Source organism: Ranitomeya imitator, chromosome 1, assembly GCF_032444005.1.
Source record: "Ranitomeya imitator isolate aRanImi1 chromosome 1, aRanImi1.pri, whole genome shotgun sequence".
Taxonomy (NCBI): Eukaryota; Metazoa; Chordata; class Amphibia; order Anura; family Dendrobatidae; genus Ranitomeya; species Ranitomeya imitator.
The window spans coordinates 11713828-11734579 of record NC_091282.1 but is presented as its reverse complement, the minus strand read 5'-3'; the positions used below and the strand labels follow the sequence as shown (position 1 = coordinate 11734579).

The 20752-nt window shown below is 50.6% G+C and overlaps 2 protein-coding genes and 1 long non-coding RNA gene across 4 annotated transcripts in view; 2 read left to right on the top strand and 1 right to left on the bottom strand.

Moving 5' to 3' along the window:
* The window catches only part of LOC138657488 (uncharacterized), a 42932-nt gene extending 28678 nt beyond the window's left edge, over nucleotides 1–14254 (bottom strand). Inside the window, exon 1 of the long non-coding RNA XR_011317060.1 lies at nucleotides 14163–14254. This is a non-coding gene — a long non-coding RNA (uncharacterized lncRNA). The remainder of the gene's footprint in view (nucleotides 1–14162) is intronic.
* The window catches only part of LOC138657437 (zinc finger protein ZFP2-like), a 492419-nt gene that overhangs the window by 355286 nt on the left and 116381 nt on the right, over nucleotides 1–20752 (top strand). The gene's annotated exons all lie outside the window — the stretch shown is intronic.
* Nucleotides 14450–20752, top strand: part of LOC138657429 (zinc finger protein 484-like) — a 40939-nt gene continuing 34636 nt past the window's right edge. Inside the window, exons 1-4 of one of the 2 annotated variants that reach the window (XM_069745215.1) lie at nucleotides 14450–14598; nucleotides 17745–17891; nucleotides 18195–18374; nucleotides 18868–18991. In XM_069745215.1, coding sequence (XP_069601316.1) covers nucleotides 17802–17891; nucleotides 18195–18374; nucleotides 18868–18991 — 394 coding nt within the window. In that variant the 5' untranslated portion in view covers nucleotides 14450–14598; nucleotides 17745–17801. The remainder of the gene's footprint in view (nucleotides 14599–17744; nucleotides 17892–18194; nucleotides 18375–18867; nucleotides 18992–20752) is intronic. The other variant, XM_069745216.1, reaches the window with a different exon arrangement.

The window sequence follows — 20752 nt, the reverse complement described above, 5'->3', positions numbered from 1 at the left end:
GAGGAGGAGCTGATGATCCACAGTATCAAATGCTGCAGAGAGATCCAAGAGAATTAGCATGGAGTAGTGACCATTAGATTTAGCTGTTAGTAGGTCATTAGAGACTTTAGTGAGGGCAGTTTCAGTAGAGTGTAAAGAGCGGAAACCAGATTGAAGAGGGTCGAGAAGAGAGTTATCTGAGAGATAGCGGGTAAGACGGGAGTGGACCAGGCGTTCGAGGAGTTTAGAGATGAAGGGAAGATTAGAGACAGGTCTATAATTAGCGGCACAGTTTTGGTCGAGGGATGGTTTTTTAAGTAATGGATGTATGATGGCATGCTTAAATGAGGAGGGAAAAATACCGGAAGTGAGGGAAAGGTTGAATATTTTTGTTAGGTGAGAGGTGACAGCCGGGGAAAGGGACTGGAGGAAATGTGACGGAATGGGGTCACTGGTGCAAGTGGTCGGGCGAGAAGATGCAAGGAGCCTGCTTACTTCTTCTTCTGTAACTGGTTCAAAGTCAGAGAGTGAACTAGATGCAGTGGGGGAGGGAGGACAGTGCATGGTATGAAGAGATTGGGAGATGATTTCCTGTCGAATATGGTCAATTTTTTCTTTGAAGTAATTGGCCAGATTGTCAGCACGGAGATCCGTGGTTGGGGCCTGCGCTCTTGGGTTGAGTAGGGACTGGAACGTGTCAAAGAGACGTTTAGGGTTATTGGACAGGGAGGTGATGAGGGTGTTGAAGTAGGTTTGTTTGGAGAGGTGAAGGGCAGAATTGTATGTCTTTAGCATGAACTTATAATGGATGAAATCTTCGGGTAGATTAGATTTTCTCCACAGACGTTCTGCGCAAACGAACCACATGCTGGAAAAACAATGGCACCAAATCAGAGGAGGAAGGCAATTTAGACAAGGGTACCAAATGGACCATCTTAGACAAGCGATCACAAACCACCCAAATGACCGACATCCTTTGAGAGACAGGGAGATCTGAAATAAAATCCATGGAAATATGCATCCAGGGCCTCTTCGGGACCGGCAAGGGCAAAAGCAACCCACTGGCACGAGAACAGCAGGGCTTAGCCCGAGCACAAGTCCCACAGGACTGCACAAAAGAACACACATCCCGTGACAAAGAAGGCCACCAAAAGGATCTAGCCACCAAATCTCTGGTACCAAAGATTCCAGGATGACCAGCCAACACCGAACAATGAACCTCAGAGATAACTCTACTAGCCTGCATCTCAAAAACATTTCTAGAATTCGCCCTTTTCTTAATTTCGACTCTGCAAAAACTCTGACTGTTTCACTTATTCATTCTCGTCTGGACTATTGTAACTCTCTACTAATCGGTCTCCCTCTTGCAAAACTCTCCCCGCTCCAATCTGTCCTGAATGCTGCAGCCAGGATCATATTCCTCACCAACCGTTACACCGATGCCTCTACCCTGTGCCAGTCATTACACTGGCTACCCATCCACTCCAGAATCCAGTACAAAACTACTACCCTCATCCACAAAGCACTCCATGGCTCAGCACCACCCTACATCTCCTCCCTGGTATCAGTCTACCACCCTACCCGTGCCCTCCGCTCCGCTAGTGACCTCAGGTTAGCATCCTCAATAATCAGAACCTCCCACTCCCGTCTCCAAGACTTTACACGTGCTGCGCCGATTCTTTGGAATGCACTACCTAGGTTAATACGATTAATCCCCAATCCCCACAGTTTTAAGCGTGCCCTAAAAACTCATTTGTTCAGACTGGCCTACCGCCTCAATGCATTAACCTAACGATCCCTGTGTGGCCTATTTATAATAAAAAAAAAAAAAAAAAAGGTTCCTCGCATCATGTTCTCATACACTTTATGCAGTATTAGCCCTCTGTGTCTGTACTGCTACATACTTAGGCAGGTAACTGGTTCATGCAGCTTTACATGAACACCTGAGCCTTACACTATAGCTGGTCCGAATAACTAAAGCAATTGTTACCATCCACCTCTCGTGTCTCCCCTTTTCCCCATAGTTTGTAAGCTTGCGAGCAGGGCCCTCACTCCTCCTGGTATCTGTTTTGAACTGTATTTCTGTTATGCTGTAATGTTTATTGTCTGTACAAGTCCCCTCTATAATTTGTAAAGCGCTGCGGAATATGTTGGCGCTATATAAATAAAATTATTATTATTATTTATTACTAGTCCATCTATCAGGGACAAACAGTTTCTCCGCTGGACAACGGTCAGGTCTATCAGCCTGAAACTTCTGCAGCACCCGCCGCAAATCAGGGGAGATGGCAGACAAAATTACCCCCTCTTTTAGAATACCCGCCGGCTCAGGAACACCCGGAGAGTCAGGCACAAAACTCCTTGACAGGGCATCAGCCTTCACATTCTTAGAGCCCGGAAGGTACGAAACCACAAAATCAAAACGGGAGAAAAACAGCGACCATCGAGCCTGTCTAGGATTCAACCGTTTGGCAGACTCGAGATAAGTCAAATTCTTGTGATCCGTCAAGACCACCACGCGATGCTTGGCTCCTTCAAGCCAATGTCGCCACTCCTCGAATGCCCACTTCATCGCCAAGAACTCTCGATTGCGAACATCATAATTGCGCTCAGCAGGCGAGAACTTTCTAGAAAAGAAGGCACATGGCTTCATCACCGAGCCATCAGAACTTCTTTGCGACAAAACAGCCCCTGCTCCAATCTCAGAAGCATCAACCTCGACCTGAAACGGGAGCGAAACATCTGGCTGGCACAACACAGGGGCAGAAGAAAAACGACGCTTCAACTCCTGAAAAGCCTCTACAGCCGCAGAGGACCAATTGACCACATCAGCACCTTTCTTGGTCAAATCAGTCAACGGTTTAGCAACACTAGAAAAATGAGCGATGAAGCGACTGTAAAAAGTAGCAAAGCCCAGGAACTTCTGCAGGCTCTTCACAGATGTCGGCTGAATCCAATCATAAATGGCTTGAACTTTAACAGGGTCCATCTCGATAGTAGAAGGGTAAAAAATGAAACCTTCTGAACTCCAAGAGACATTTAGACCCCTTCACAAACAAGGAATTCGCACGAAGGACCTGGAACACCATTCTGACGTGCTTCACATGAGACTCCCAATCATCCGAAAAGACCAAAATATCATCCAAATATACAATCATGAATCTATCCAGGTACTCTCGGAAGATGTCATGCATAAAGGACTGAAATACAGATGGAGCATTAGAGAGCCCGAATGGCATCACCAGGTACTCAAAATGGCCCTCGGGCGTATTAAATGCTGTTTTCCATTCATCGCCCTGTTTAATTCGCACAAGATTATACGCCCCTCGAAGATCTATCTTGGTGAACCAACTAGCCCCCTTAATCCGAGCAAACAAATCAGACAGTAGCGGCAAAGGGTACTGAAATTTGACTGTGATCTTATTAAGAAGGCGGTAATCAATACAAGGTCTCAAAGAACCATCCTTCTTGGCCACAAAAAAGAACCCCGCTCCCAACGGTGATGATGACGGGCGAATATGACCTTTCTCCAAGGATTCCTTTATATAACTCCGCATAGCTGCGTGCTCTGGCACAGGTAAATTGAACAGTCGGCCCTTAGGAAACTTACTACCAGGAATCAAATTAATAGCACAATCGCAATCCCTATGAGGAGGTAAGGCACCGGATTTGGGCTCATCAAATACATCCCGGTAATCCGACAAAAACTCAGGGACTTCAGAAGGAGTGGAAGACGAAATTGACAGCAATGGAACATCACCATGTACCCCTTGACAACCCCAGCTGGACACAGACATAGATTTCCAATCCAATACTGGATTATGGACCTGTAGCCATGGCAACCCCAAAACGACCACATAATGCAGATTATGCAACACCAAAAAGCGAATATCCTCCTGATGTGCAGGAGCCATGCACATGGTCAATTGAGTCCAGTACTGAGGCTTATTCTTGGCCAAAGGCGTAGCATCAATTCCTCTCAATGGAATAGGATATTGCAAGGGCTCCAAGAAAAAACCACAGCGCCTGGCAAACTCCAAGTCCATCAAATTCAGGGCAGCGCCTGAATCCACAAATGCCATAAAAGAATAGGATGACAAAGAGCAAATCAGAGTAACGGACAAAAGAAATTTAGACTGTACCGTACCAATGGTGGCAGACCTAGCGAACCGCTTAGTGCGCTTAGGACAATCGGAGATAGCATGAGTGGAATCACCACAGTAAAAACACAGCCCATTCCGATGTCTGTGTTCTTGCCGTTCAGCTCTGGTCAAAGTCCTATCACATTGCATAGGTTCAGGCCTATGCTCAGAGAATACCGCCAAATGGTGCACAGCTTTGCGCTCACGCAAGCGCCGATCGATCTGAATGGCCAAAGACATAGACTCATTCAGACCAGCAGGCGTGGGAAATCCCACCATGACATCCTTAAGGGCTTCAGAAAGACCCTTTCTGAAAATTGCCGCCAGGGCACACTCATTCCACTGAGTAAGCACAGACCACTTTCTAAACTTCTGACAATACACCTCCGCTTCATCCTGACCCTGACACAAAGCCAGCAAGATTTTCTCTGCCTGATCCACTGAATTTGGTTCATCATAAAGCAATCCAAGCGCCAGAAAAAACGCATCTACATCACGCAATGCAGGATCTCCTGGCGCAAGGGAAAATGCCCAGTCTTGTGGGTCACCACGCAACAAAGAAATAATGATTTTTACTTGTTGAACGGGGTCACCAGAGGAGCGGGGTTTCAAAGCAAGAAACAGTTTACAATTATTTTTGAAATTCAGGAACTTAGATCTATCCCCAGAAAACAAATCAGGAATTGGAATTCTAGGCTCTAACATCGGACTCTGAACCACAAAATCTTGAATGTTTTGTACCCTTGCAGTGAGATGATCCACACAAGAGGACAGACCTTGAATGTCCATATCTACACCTGTGTCCTGAACCACCCAGAGGTTAAGGGGAAAAGAAAGACAAATCACACTGCAGAGAAAAAAAAATGGTCTCAGAACTTCTCTTATCCCTCTATTGAGATGCATTAACACTTTGGGCCAGCTGTACTGTTATGTACCTGGTGGTTAGGAGCACCCGGAACGACCTGATGGTTAAACTAACACAGGACAAGCTCTGGGAAGTGGGGGCTCTGCTGACCGCAACCCCTAATCCTATCACACACACTAGAAATAGTCGTGGAGCGTACCTAACTCTGCCTAGACGCCTCTTCACAGCCTAAGAGCTAACTAGCCCTAGAGATAGAAAAATAAGCCTCCCTTGCCTCAGAGAAATTCCCCAAAGGAAAAGGCAGCCCCGCACATATATTGACTGTGAGTTAAGATGGAAGTCACAAACACAGAAATGAAACAGGATTCAGCAAAGGGAGGCCAGACTTACTAAACAGACAGAGGATAGGAAAGGTATCTTTGTGGTCAGCACAAAAACTACAAAAATACCACGCAGAGTGTGCAAAAAGACCTCCGCACCGACTCACGGTGCGGAGGTGCCACTCTGCATCCCAGAGCTTCCAGCTAGCAAGGCAAAAACATGATAGCAAGCTGGACAAGAAAACAATGAACTAATAATTAACTAGCAGGGACTTAGCTTCTGCTGGAGTAGACAGGTCACCAGGAAGATCCAAGAGCGAACTGAACCAGTACAAGAACATTGAGAGCTGGCATGGAGTAACGATCTGAGTGGAGTTAAATAGAGCAGCCAGCCAAAGGATAAACTAAGTCACCTGTGGAAGGAACCTCAGAAGCAGCAGCTCCACTCACAGCCACCAGAGGGAGCCCATGGACAGAACCAGCCGAAGTACCATTCATGACCACAGGAGGGAGTTCGATAACAGAATTCACAACAGTCAGGTACATATCAAACACAATCTAACTAATGAGGAACATAAGGCCCTGATGACATTAAAAGCAAACAATGAGTTAATCATAAAACCCACGGATAAGGGGGGCTCAATAGTGATACTAGACCATACTTACTATATGGACGAGATACAAACACAACTTAGTGACTCTAACACATACCAACCTATCAATAACAACCCTACTTTTGATATAGCTAGAGAAATCAAAGATCTTGTAATCCACTATCCCGGTAATAGGGTTTTGAATAATAATATTGTCAGATGGTTCTCGAGTATACACGGGGTACTTGCGCTATAATAGTTCCGTGAGTTTGGGTTTGCCGGTGGGAATAATAACAAATCCCACCCCCAGATGTGAAGGCTCACATACCGAAAGTGACAGACCCAATTGCAGAGTGGAACGCAAAGCGGTACAGTGCGTCCGGCAGAGGCTCTTGGATGACGTGCCGGGTGGGCGTGCCCACGTTTGGTATATAGACGCTATAATAGTTCCGCGATGTCTGGTGTGTAGGTGGGAATAATAACAAATGTTACCCCCGTATGTTACGGTTTGTATACGGAAAGTGACGGACATAGTGGTCGTCTGGAACGCAGAGCAACAAGGGCACCCTCAACCATGCCCGGCGGTGTCTCTTGGATGACGCACCGGGTGGGTGTTTCTATGACGTTGTAGTATAGGGGCGGGCTTTCTGGGACGCTCTAAGCGCTCTTCCGCTCATATACACGTGGAACACACAATGCAATGAGGATGTTACCCCGGAAACCGGTTTTTACGTACCGGTAATAGGATTTTACGGAGCCACGACAGCACCCCTACGAGAGAGGGGATCCGCCCACCTTCCGGACAGGAACCTACAGGATTTAAAGGGGCGGTCCCCCTCACCACTCCAGTTTGTGTTTCAGAGTATAAGGGACACCGCCATTGAGTTAGTACATAAACATATATACTTAAACATTACTAAATACCATCACCTTCTAAAGAGTGATATTTTAACAAGCACACTTTCCCCAAAGGGTGCAGAAACCAGTGAATAACTACGGGGGGGAATGTGCGGGTGCTGTTGTGGCTCCGTAAAATCCTATTACCGGTACGTAAAAACCGGTTTTCCTATCGCCACGACAGCACCCCTACGAGAGATTTTCAAAGATCAATCACCTGGGAGGGACTACAGCACTAAGTACTGTATGGCCAAAAACTAAATTGGCCTCTGAAGATAAATCAAGGCGATAATGTCTATAAAAGGTGGAAGGAGATGACCAAGTTGCTCTTTCCGCCCAGGATGAGGCCATGGCTCGAGTGGAGTGGGCCCTGATGCCATCTGGTGGTGTCTGGCCTTTAGCAGTATAAGCAAGATATATGGCATCTCTTATCCATCTGGCGATAGACGCTTTAGTTACACTCGCCCCTTTCCTTGGATTCTGAAAGGAAACAAACAGAGCCCTACTCTGCCTCCATGGTTCTGTTTTGTGTAGGTACTCTAATAGAGTTCTTCTGACATCTAACGTGATATTTCTGCTCGTCAGCTGAATTCGGATTGTCACAGAAAGATGGTAAAATTATTTCCTGACTTCTATGAAATTTGGAAGCTACTTTTGGTAGGTATGCTGGATCAGGTTTTAACACTACCCTGTCCTGAAAGACCATTAAATAAGGAGGGTCTATCGACAAAGCTTGTAAGTCACTCACTCTCCTAGCAGAGGTCAGGGCTACTAGGAAGGCTGTTTTTAAGGTTAAATTTTTTATGGAGACAGAATCTAATGGCTCAAAGGGGGGTTCTGTTAAGGCGTCTAAAACCAAATTTAGATCCCATGGTGGTAATCTAGGAATATACACTGGGTTACTACGTTCAGTGGCCCTGATAAATCGGGAAACCCATCTATTTCCCGCCACATCACTGTTATATAACGCTCCCAAAGCTGATACTTGGACTCTAAGGGTATTTACCGCCGAGCCCAATTCTCGGCCTTTCTGTAAAAACTCCAGAATAGCCGGAATTGGGACCTTGCCAGAAAAGGGATTTTGGTAGAAGGCAAGGAACTTTTTCCAAGTTTTAGCATAGATTTTAGTGGTGACTTCTTTCCGGCTATTTAAAAGGGTAGATATGAGAGCCTCTGAAAACCCTCTTCTCCTCAATAACTCCCTCTCAAATTCCACGCCGTCAGATGCAGGGATTCCACATTGGGATAACTGAATGGACCCTGAGAAAGAAGCTCCGGGCTGGTCGGCAGTACCCAGGGGTCGGACACAGACATTGCCCTGAGTAACGAGAACCATGCCCTCCTGGGCCAAAAGGGGGCAATCAGGATCACTCTCGCCCTGTCCTCCCTGAGGACTATCGGGATTAGACACATTGGAGGGAACGCGTAAGCCAGAGGAAAATTCCAGTGTATTTGAAGGGAGTCTATTATACAGGGCTTGTCCGCCACCCGAAGAGAAGCGAACTTCCTGGTCTGCCTGTTCTCTCTCGTTGCGAATAGATCGATAACGGGCAATCCCCACAGGTCCACTATCTGTCTGAACACCCGTCGATCTAGAACCCATTCTCCCTGACGTAGAGAATGACGGCTGAGGTAATCTGCCTCTGTGTTCTCCCCGAATGTGCACAGCTGATAGAGAGCGAAAGTGGGCTTCGGCTATTTCGAGTAGGTCTGTGGCGGTGTTCATTAAGGATCTTGACCTTGTACCCCCTTGATGGTTGAGATACGCCACTACTGTTGTGTTGTCTGTCTGGACTCTTACATGTGAATCCTGCAGAGATGGAAGCAACCTGAGTAAGGCCTTCTTCACTGCCGTGAGCTCTTTCCAATTCGAGGACTCTTGAGCCTCTAAGAGAGACCATTGCCCTTGAGTCCAGACATCTCCTATGTGAGCTCTCCAACCTATTGGACTGGCATCGGTTGTGACCGTGTTGTCTGGTACTACACTCCAGCGTACTCCTTTCCCTAAATGTCTTCTGTTTAACCACCACCTCAGACTGTGTAGAGTGGTGGTGGACAGCCTGAGTCTTCCGCCTAATTGCCCTTGAAGACTTCTCTCTGTATCCAAGACTTGGGCCTGTAACACTCGAGTGTGGAATTGAGCCCACTGGACGGCTGGTATGCAGGACGTTAGAGATCCCAGAAGGGACATAGCGTCTCTTAAAGTCAGATCTGGCTTCCTTGTTACCGTACTGACTTTGTGCACAATCCTCTGCTTTTTCTCCTCCGGAAGGAAACACTGTTGCCCTTCCGAATCCAGCAGAATACCTAGGAAAGTCTGAGTTGTTGATGGGTCGAGTCTTGACTTCTCCATATTGACTATCCAACCCAAGTCCTGTAAGGAAGATATGACATGATTTAGGCGAGTACTACACTGGCCAAAGGAATTTCCTACTACCAGGAAGTCATCCAAGTAGGGTATAATTTACGTATCCTGTTCTCTGACATAGGCCATTACTTCTGCCATGACTTTAGTAAACACCCTCGGTGCCATAGATAGACCAAAGGGCATTGCAGCAAACTGAAAGTGTCTGACCTGGTCGTTTAAGCGCACCGCCATTCTGAGGAATTGTTGATGATCCTGGTGAATGGGCAGATGGTAATACGCATCTTTTAAATCCAGGACTGTCATATAACATCTGGGAAAGAGAAGTTTAGTTGCCGTTTTAATAGATTCCATCTTAAAGGCATGATACTCTAGATGTTTGTTTAATCTCCGTAAGTTTATGATGGTTCTAAAGGATCCATCTGGCTTGGAGATTAAAAATAAAGGGGAATAGAACCCTTTCCCCTGTTGATGTTTTGGAACCTCCACTATGACTTTCTTCCGTCTTAGCATTTGGACCTCTTTTTCAAGGGCCTTTTGTTGGTCTAAGGAAGTTATTTTGGCCCACTGAGCATAAAAGAATTTTAACCTGCCCCCTACTGGAAGATCTCTATTAACGATAGTTTCTTCTTCTTCTTGAGGAAGATGACGTGGCATTAAAGTCCGAACCTTTCTTTTTTGGGTCTGATGGTTCCCAGTCTCGGTTGTGGTAAGGTCTTCGGTATTGGAAGCGTCTCCTGAAGGTATTCCTAAAGGTAGGATTGAAAGCTTTAGGAAAACCTTTCTTTCTATCCTCAGCCTTAGCTAGGATATCATCCAATACCGGGCCAAACAGGTACTCACCCCTACACGGTATTGTACACAGTTTAGCTTTCGCCTGGGCATCCCCTTTCCAGGTCTTAAGCCATAGGGCTCGGCGAGCAGCATTTGAGAGACCTGCTGATCTTGCCGCCAATTTTAAAGAATCCACTGACGCGTCCGCTAAATACGCCACCCTTTCACGTATTTGCGAAAGTGAGTTCAACATCTTGTCTCTGGGCACCTTGGACTTCAGCTGTTCTTCCAGTTGGGATATCCACACCATGACGGATCTAGCCCACGTCCTCCAGCGGCAAGGTACCCCATACTTTCCTTAAAAACATGTCCGCCTTCCTGTCTGATGGATCTTTCAGAAGGCCTTCCCTCTTCATCTGAGGAGGATGGAGATGAGGAGCGGGAACATTCCCCTTCTTGCAGGGACAGGCTAGATCCTGGCGATATGTCCCTGCCCGACCTTTCCTGGCGGCTGCCTCTAAGGGAATAGCTAATTTCTTCCCTGATGACCGCTCTAAGGTCTGATGACCGAAGGGGAGCTTCCTCTTCTAAGGTCTGAGATATACAAAAAAAACCTGTTTGGGAGAGAAGAACAGACAAATTGCGGCGCCCTAAGTGCGTAAACACAATATTATAGTCTTTAAAGGGTGCACAATTTTATGCACTCACCTGATAAAAGACTAAAATGGCTTTAGATCGTGTATCCTCCAAATTTCCTCTGAGATACTTTTCAATATACAGGGCTTGCAGCTTGCCTCGGGTGGATCCAAGTGAGAGAGCCAGAGTAAGGCTCACACAGGATGAGTAGTTCAAGAAAAGCACATCCAGCCCATGAATGGCAGCGCTTCCCAGGACTCACATTCAAAGATGATATTTCATATTTTTTTATTTCATAACTTAAAATAGAAGAGATACAATGCGTTTCGGATACAGTATATATCCTTCTTCAGGTATCATAAAAACACAGTACCAACTACTTCCGGGTTCACCAGCGCCGGTGTGGACGCTGCACACCGCGCTCAACCGCGGACCAGGACGGCACTGCCCGACTCCTGGGACGCGCTCCTCATGGCCAGACGAGGGGGGGTCTGCACGCAGGACACCCCCGACGCTGCTTCCGAGCCCCCGATTCCGCCGTTCCTAAAGAATACCGCGTGGAGGCATGGAGGCCCGGGTAAGACTGCTGATCCTGCAGGCTCCCGCCGTCCGGACAGGAACCCAAACTGGAGTGGTGAGGGGGACCGCCCCTTTAAATCCTGTAGGTTCCTGTCCGGAAGGTGGGCGGATCCCCTCTCTCGTAGGGGTGCTGTCGTGGCGATAGGAAAACAATAAAGGTGGATTGTTTAGCGTTCAAGGTCATAGGAAGTAACCCTGAAGAGGTAAATCTTTATAAACCACTGAGACAAGGGCGGCGGCACACCTCAAGATGATTTTGAACAAGAAGGTTGTTTATTCCTCTTGAGGAAAACACCTTCCTCCGCCAACCTTGTTATTTATGTCTTTTTCCTCCCCTGATGATTTGAAAAATGAAACGGAACACTTAAACCACAGAATATGACTCCAAGAAAATCAAACTTCTGTGAAATCAAACTGTCCACTTAGGACACAACACTGATTGACAATCAATTTCACATGCTGTGGTGCAAATGGAAGAGACAACAGATGGAAATTATTGGCAATTATCAAGACACACTCAATAAAGGAGTGGTTCTGCAGGTGGGGACCACAGACCACATCTCAGTACAATGCTTTCTGGCTGAGGTTTTGGTCACTTTTGAATGTTGGTTGTGCTTTCACACTCGTGGTAGCATGAGACGGACTCTACAACCCACACAAGTGGCTCAGGTAGTGCAGCTCATCCAGGATGGCACATCAATGTGAGCGGTGGCAAGAAGGTCTGCTTCACCTCCCCTCCCCCACCGGCCCCAAGCATCACCTCCCCTCATCGGCTCAAAGCATCACCTCCCCTCCCCCACCGACCCCAAACATCACCTCCCCTCACCCACCGGCCCCAAGCATCACATCCCCCACCGACCCCAAGCATCACCTCCCCTCCCCTCAACGGTTCAAAGCATCACCTCCCCTCCCCCCACCGACCCCAAACATCACCTCCCCTCACCCACCGGCCACGAGCATCACCTCCCCAACCGACCCCAAACATCACCTCCCCTCACCCACCGGCCACGAGCATCACATCCCCAACCGACCCCAAGCATCACCTCCCCTCCCCTCATCGGCTCAAAGCATCACCTCCCCTCCCCCATCCACCCCAAACATCACCTCCCCTCACCCACCGGCCCCAAGCATCACCACCCCTCCCTCACCGGATTCAAGCATCACCACCCCTCCCCCACCGGCCCCAAGCATCACCACCCCTCCCCCACCGGGTTCAAGCATCACCTTCCCTCCCCCACCGGCCCAAACATCACCTCCCCTCCCCCACAGGCCCCAAGCATCACCTTCCCTCCCCCACCGGCCCCAAGCATCACCACCCCTACCCCACCGGGTTCAAGCATCACCTTCCCTCCCCCACCGGCCCCAAGCATCACTTCCCGTTCCCCACCGACCCCAAACATCCCCTCCCCTCACCCACCGGCCCCGAGCATCACCTCCCCCACCGACCCCAAGCATCACCTCCCCTCCTCTCATCGGCTCAAAGCATCACCTCCCCTCCCCCACCGACCCCAAACATCACCTCCCCTTACCTGCCCCAAGTATCACCTCCCCTCCCCCACCGGATTCAAGCATCACCTCCTCTCCCCCACCGACCCCAAACATCACCTCCCCCCACCGGCCCCAAGTATCACCTCCCCTCCCCCACCGGGTTCAAGCATCACCTTCACCCCCCCACCGGCCCCAAGCATCACCTTCCCTCCCCCACCGGCCCCAAGCATCACCTCCCCTCCCCCACCGGCCCCAAGCATCACCTCCCCTCCCCCACCGGCCCCAAGCATCACCACCCCTCCCCCACCGGCCCCAAGCATCACCACCCCTCCCCCACCGGCCCCAAGCATCACCTCCCCTCCCCCACCGGCCCCAAGCATCACCTCCCCTCCCCCCACCGACCCCAAGCATCACCTCCCCTCCCCCACCGGCCCCGAGCATCACCCCCCTCCCCCCACCGGCCCCGAGCATCACCTCCCCTCCCCCACCGGCCCCAAACATCACCCCCCTCCCCCCACAGGCCCCAAGCATCATCCCCTCCCCCACCGGCCCCGAGCATCACCCCCCTCCCCCCACCGGCCCCGAGCATCACCTCCCCTCCCCCACCGGCCCCGAGCATCACCTCCCCTCCCCCACCGGCCCCAAACATCACCCCCCTCCCCCCACAGGCCCCGAGCATCATCCCCTCCCCCACCGGCCCCGAGCATCACCCCCCTCCCCCCACCGGCCCCGAGCATCACCTCCCCTCCCCCACAGGCCCCGAGCATCACCCCCCCTCCCCCCACAGGCCCCGAGCATCACCCCCCCTCCCCCCACAGGCCCCGAGCATCACCTCCCCTCCCCCCACAGGCCCCGAGCATCACCCCCCTCCCCCCACAGGCCCCGAGCATCACCCCCCTCCCCCCACAGGCCCCGAGCATCACCCCCCCTCCCCCCACAGGCCCCGAGCATCACCCCCTCCCCCCACAGTCCCCGAGCATCACCCCCCTCCCCCACCGTCCCCAAGCATCACCCCCCTCCCCCCACCGGCCCCGAGCATCACCCCCCTCCCCTACCGTCCCCGAGCATCACCTCCCCTCCCCCACAGGCCCCGAGCATCACCCCCCTCCCCCCACAGGCCCCGAGCATCACCTCCCCCTCCCCCACCGGCCCCGAGCATCACCTCCCCTCCCCCCACAGGCCCCGAGCATCACCTCCCCTCCCCCCACAGGCCCCGAGCATCACCCCCCTCCCCCACCGTCCCCGAGCATCACCTCCCCTCCCCCACAGGCCCCGAGCATCACCTCCCCTCCCCCCACCGTCCCCGAGCATCACCTCCCCTCCCCCCACCGTCCCCGAGCATCACCTCCCCTCCCCCCACCGGCCCCGAGCATCACCTCCCCTCCCCCACCGTCCCCGAGCATCACCTCCCCTCCCCCACAGGCCCCGAGCATCACCTCCCCTCCCCCCACCGTCCCCGAGCATCACCTCCCCTCCCCCCACCGTCCCCGAGCATCACCTCCCCTCCCCCCAGTGACGTCACACCTGGGAAAAGCGTCTACCGTCCTAGAACACTGCTCCAGATACAGAGAACAGCGCCCAGCGCGGAGCCCCGCCCCTAATCACATGACACTGACGTCACCGCCACAGATCCTTCAGCCTACGCAGTACTGAGCTCCGCCCCTAATCACATGACACTGACGTCACCGCCACAGGTCCTTCACCCTACACAGTACAGTACTGAGCTCCGCCCCTAATCACATGACACTGACGTCACAGGTCCTTCACCCTACGCAGTACAGTACTGAGCTCCGCCCCTATCACATGACACTAACGTCACCGCCACAGGTCCTTCCTCCCACATAGCGCGGCTCTACTGAGCAGAGGCCGAATGTACAGAGAGCGCGAGGCGGCTCAGTACTGAGCGTGTACCAGCACCTGAGTGACGGCAGCACCGAGGAGAGGAGCGACAGAGACTCCGGTAGGACCCGGGCCTCTTTCACATTTCCGTCGGTTGCGTCGTCTTTTGGCGGCCAAGGGAACGTTTTTTCATACGTCGGGTCCTGCAATTCCGACCGCGCATGCCCGGCCGGAGCTCCTCCTCCCCGGGACTTTACAGTGGGCAGCGGACGCGTTGGAACACTGCGGCCGTCCGCTGCCCACACTTCTGTCGGTACATCGGGCTGGCGACGACCCCGAACCGACGGAAGTGTGAAAGAGACCGCGTCAGGCTACTCTCACACTAGCGTCGTGCACTGCACGTCACACTGCGTCATTTAGGAGAAAAAACGCATCCTGCAAAATTGGTTGCAGGATGCGTTTTTTCTCCATTGACTAACATTAGAGACGATTTGCCACACGTCGCAACGATCATGCGACGGTTGCGTCGTGTTGTGGCTGACCGTCGGCAGCAAGAAACGTTACATGTAAGGCTACTTTCACACTAGCGTCGGATTCGGCCCGTCGCATTGCGTCAGGCCGAGGTTACCGACACTAGCGTTGTTAGCGCCGCACAATGGGTGCAGCGGATGCATTTCTCCGGCGCATCCGCTGCCCCATTGTGAGGTGGGGGCGGAGGTCTGGCCGCGCATGCGTGGTAGGAAAAAGCGGTCCGTCGGCTGCAAAAAAAAACGTTAATTTAACGTTTTTTGCTCCCGGCGGTCCGCCACAACACGGCGCAAACGTCGCAAGACGTTTGCGACGTGTGACAATACGGCGCAATGCGTCGGTAATGTAACTCTATGGGGCAAAAACGCATCCTGCAAACAACTTTGCAGGATGCGTTTTTTCCCCTAAATGACGCATTGCGACTTATTAAAAAAAACGCCAGTGTGAAAGTAGCCTAAGATGTTTTTTGCTGCGTTGTGTCTGCCCCTCCTCCCCGCAATGCATCCGCTGGAAAAATGCATCCGCTGCCCCCGTTGTGCGGCGCTTGCACAGTATTCGTCGGCCCCGTACCGACGCTAGTGTGAAAGTAGCCTTACAGGATCCATCGGTCGTGGTCGGTGACGTCTTGTAGATGTGATCGGAGCCTTAGTTACAGGATCCATCGGTCGTGGTCGGTGACGTCTTGTAGATGAGATCGGAGACTTAGTTACAGGATCCATCGGTCGTGGTCGGTGACGTCTTGTAGATGTGATCGGAGCCTTAGTTACAGGATCCATCGGTCGTGGTCGGTGACGTCTTGTAGATGTGATCGGAGCCTTAGTTACAGGATCCATCGGTCGTGGTCGGTGACGTCTGTAGATGTGATCGGAGTCTTAGTTACAGGATCCATCGGTCGTGGTCGGTGACGTCTTGTAGATGTGATCGGAGCCTTAGTTACAGGATCCATCGGTCGTGGTCGGTGACGTCTTGTAGATGTGATCGGAGCCTTAGTTACAGGATCCATCGGTCGTGGTCGGTGACGTCTTGTAGATGAGATCGGAGACTTAGTTACAGGATCCATCGGTCGTGGTCGGTGACGTCTTGTAGATGTGATCGGAGCCTTAGTTACAGGATCCATCGGTCGTGGTCGGTGACGTCTGTAGATGTGATCGGAGTCTTAGTTACAGGATCCATCGGTCGTGGTCGGTGACGTCTTGTAGATGTGATCGGTGCCTTAGTTACAGGATCCATCGGTCGTGGTCGGTGACGTCTTGTAGATGTGATCGGGGCCTTAGTTACAGAATCCATCGGTCGTGGTCGGTGACGTCTTGTAGATGTGATCGGAGCCTTAGTTACAGGATCCATCGGTCGTGGTCGGTGACGTCTTGTAGATGTGATCGGAGCCTTAGTTACAGGATCCATCGGTCGTGGTCGGTGACGTCTTGTAGATGTGATCGGAGCCTTAGTTACAGGATCCATTGGTCGTGGTCGGTGACGTCTAGTAGATGTGATCGGAGCCTTAGTTACAGGATCCATCGGTCGTGGTTGGTGACGTCTTGTAGATGTGATCGGTGCCTTAGTTACAGGATCCATCGGTCGTGGTCGGTGACGTCTTGTAGATTTGATCGGAGCCTTAGTTACAGGATCCATCGGTCGTGGTCGGTGACGTCTTGTAGATGTGATCGGAGCCTTAGTTACAGGACCCATCGGTCGTGGTTGGTGACGTCTTGTAGATGTGATCGGAGCCTTAGTTACAGGATTCATCGGTCGTGGTTGGTGACGTCTTGTAGATGTGATCGGTGCCTTAGTTACAGGATCCATCGGTCGTGGTTGGTGACGTCTTGTAGATGTGATCGAAGCCTTAGTTACAGGATCCATCGGTCGTGGTCGGTGACGTCTAGTAGATGTGATCGGAGCCTTAGTTACAGGATCCATCGGTCGTGGTTGGTGACGTCTTGTAGATGTGATCGGTGCCTTAGTTACAGGATCCATCGGTCGTGGTTGGTGACGTCTTCTGGATGTGATCGGAGCCTTAGTTACAGGATCCATCGGTCGTGGTCGGTGACGTCTTGTAGATGTGATCGGAGCCTTAGTTACAGGATCCATCGGTCGTGGTTGGTGACGTCTTGTAGATGTGATCGGTGCCTTAGTTACAGGATCCATCGGTCGTGGTTGGTGACGTCTTCTGGATGTGATCGGAGCCTTAGTTACAGGATCCATCGGTCGTGGTCGGTGACGTCTTGTAGATGTGATCGGAGCCTTAGTTACAGGATCCATCGGTCGTGGTCGGTGACGTCTAGTAGATGTGATCGGAGCCTTAGTTACAGGATCCATCGGTCGTGGTTGGTGACGTCTTGTAGATGTGATCGGTGCCTTAGTTACAGGATCCATCGGTCGTGGTTGGTGACGTCTTCTGGATGTGATCGGAGCCTTAGTTACAGGATCCATCGGTCGTGGTCGGTGACGTCTTGTAGATGTGATCGGAGCCTTAGTTACAGGATCCATCGGTCGTGGTCGGTGACGTCTTGTAGATGTGATCGGAGCCTTAGTTACATTGTCATATTCACTTCAGAATGAGTACTAGAAATCCAGAAACCTTTGCTGCAGACATTTTCCTTTTTGGTAGCTCTATTAGTCCAGAAGAATCAGCACGTTTTGGTCTCCCAATGCCTTTATCTACCATATAAATAGAGAGATTTGCATTCTGGATCTCACGTTATTTTGTCTCCTATATTTTCCATCTTCTCCTTCATCATGAAGACGCCGGCAGGACGAGATCCCTCCAGCTGATCCAGTGCTCATCCCTCCTCCTCCTGAATGACCCCGAGGATGGACGAGGACAGGGATGAGACCACCAGAAGATTATTCCACTTCGCCCTGGAGATCATCTCCCTGCTGAGCGGAGAGGTAACTCCTCTACATTTCTATCAGCTTTATTGTGTTCTGTGACAAGTCCAACATCCAGAATAGAGAGAAGGATTCTTTACTGTAAGAGCAGTGATTGTGTGGAGCTCTCTGCCCGGAGGAGTTGTCATGGGGATTCCCTATAAGAGCTGTAGAGGGGCCGGGATGTCTGTCCGGAGGGGAATAATATTCCCGGTTATGGCCCCAGATTACTGGAGACGGTTATTGATCCCGGGATTTCTACTGATTGTCAGATCTGGAGTCGGGAAGGAATTCTTCTCCCTAAGTGTCTCTCTCCATACACAGGATTACACAATAGTGAGGAAGACACCGGGGGACGGTGTGACTCCCATCATCCATCTCCAGGAGTCAGGAGGGCGGAGCCCGGGCCCCATCACAGAGCCTCCCCCGCACTCCCTGCTACATGAGAGGAACAAGAAGATCCTGGAGCTCAGCAACAAGATGATTGAGCTGCTGAGCGGAGAGGTGACTGCTGGGAGATTATACAGGACTGGAGGATTCTGGGTGATGAGCGGTGAGGTGACTGCTGGGAGATTATACAGGACTGGAGGATTCTGGGTGATGAGCGGAGAGGTGACTGCTGGGAGATTATACAGCACTGGAGGATTCTGGGTGATGAGCGGAGAGGTGACTGCTGGGACATTATACAGCACTGGAGGATTCTGGGTGGTGAGCGGAGAGGTGACTGCTGGGACATTATACAGCACTGGAGGATTCTGGGTGGTGAGCAGAGAGGTGACTGCTGGGACATTATACAGGACTGGAGGATTCTGGGTGATGAGCGGAGAGGTGACTGCTGGGACATTATGCAGCACTGGAGGATTCTGGGTGATGAGCGGAGAGGTGACTGCTGGGACATTATACAGGACTGGAGGATTCTGGGTGATGAGCGGAGAGGTGACTGCTGGGACATTATACAGCACTGGAGGATTCTGGGTGATGACGGTGTCGTTGTCAGGTTCCTATAAGGTGTCAGGACGTCGCTGTCTATCTCTCCATGGAGGAGTGGGAGTATCTAGAAGGACACCAGGATCGGTACCAGGATGTGATGATGGAGGAGCTCCGGCCTCTTACACCACGAGGTGAGAGGCTCCTTGTTGGCTCCGGTGGATGTGATGACGTCTCTCCGGCGTCGTCCTATAATAGATGAGTTTTCTCCAGATTTGCTCCGGTTTTCTCTACATTTTCTCCGTCTGACAACAGCTTTCATTTCCTGATTATTTTCTTCTGATCTGTGAGTCGCGGTTTCTCCGCTGTTGTCTCGTCTTCATCAGTCTTGAGTCTTCGTCCTTCTTCTTTCAGAATCTTTCTCCTTCCTTAGAGCCTCGGTCACATTTTCTCTGCAGATGTCCCGTCCTTCTGTCCGTTCTGTCCTGTGAGTTCTTTCCCTAAGTCTGTCGTGGATTGTTACTCAGCAGAGTCGGGGTTAATTTACAGGTGATTTTCCCCCTAATCCGCTGTCGCTCGTCCGTCCTTCAGAATCTCATCATCGGTCGTGGTCGGCGTCCGGCTCCTCCTTCTTGGCTGACACTTGTGTGCCCCATGGGAAATAGGATGTGCAAATTTCCTCTCCCCAGATACAGAGAAGGGTCTCTAGCGCCTCCTATAGGACGCAGCAATCCCAGAAATCAATATCAATGTTTCAGCCTCATCCTGATGGGGCAAATTTCCATTTTTGCAGTTTTTCCTCCTCTTCTTCCATGAGACATAACATTCTTATTTTCCATCCACAGACGTTTGAGATCTTGTGTTTTTTTGCATCATAGATTTTTCATTTTACCGTATAATGAGCTGAAAAACAGAAAATTCCAGATGAGCGGAAACTGTTAATAAAAAAAAAAATTCATTTCCACATTTATTTATTTTTTGGATTTTGCTTCTCGGCATTTATTGGGCGGTAATAACGACCTCGCTGTGATTTTCTGGGTCAGTTATGGTGACACCAATCTTGTGTGTGGTTTTATATATTTTCTGGATTATAATATCAGCCGTTTCCCTGAGACCGATCACTTTATCTTCCGTTATCGGAGCGGTGTGACGGCTTCTCTTCTTGAATGCAGCGCTGACCTTTTGGGATCATTTTGGGGGCACCTGTGACTTTTTGATCGTTGTGTTTTCATTGCATCTTTGGGGAGGTGTTTGTGATGTGTTTACTGTGTGGGATAAATCCTCATGTGACAATGACAAATATGTTTGTTGATACATTTATTTTTTTGTTCTCATTTTTGGAAACAAAGTAAAACTAATGGGGACTTTAAAGGGACACTGTCACCTGAATTTGGAGGGAACAATCTTCAGCCATAGAGGCGGGATTTTCGGGTGTTTCATCCACCCTTTCCTTACCCGCTGGCTGCATGCTGGCTGCAATATTGGATTGAAGTTCATTCTCTGTCCTCCGTAGTACATGCCTGCACAAGACAAGATTGCCTTGCGCAGGCGTGTACTATGGAGGACAGAGAATGAACTTCAATCCAATATTGCAGCCAGCATGCAGCCAGCGGGTAAGGAAAAGGTGGATGAAACACCCGAAAACCCCGCCTCTATGGCTGAAGATTGTTCCCTCCAAATTCAAGACTCATTCCATTTCAGCTAAAGATAAGTGTCTGATTCTTTTTCTTAGGCTCACAGGCTGTGTGTCTATTTTTTCGTGCGGTTCATAGTTTCTATTTTGTTCCAGCTTCGACTGTCCTGTTGTTTTCTCAGTCTGGTTGGATTCGCTGGAGTTGCAGATATACTCTCCACACCTTTAGTTAGGTGGTGGAGTTTTTGTATTTTTCTGCTGTGGATATTGTGTAGATTTTGTGCTGACCGCTCAGTATCCTGTACTATATTTCCCTATCTAG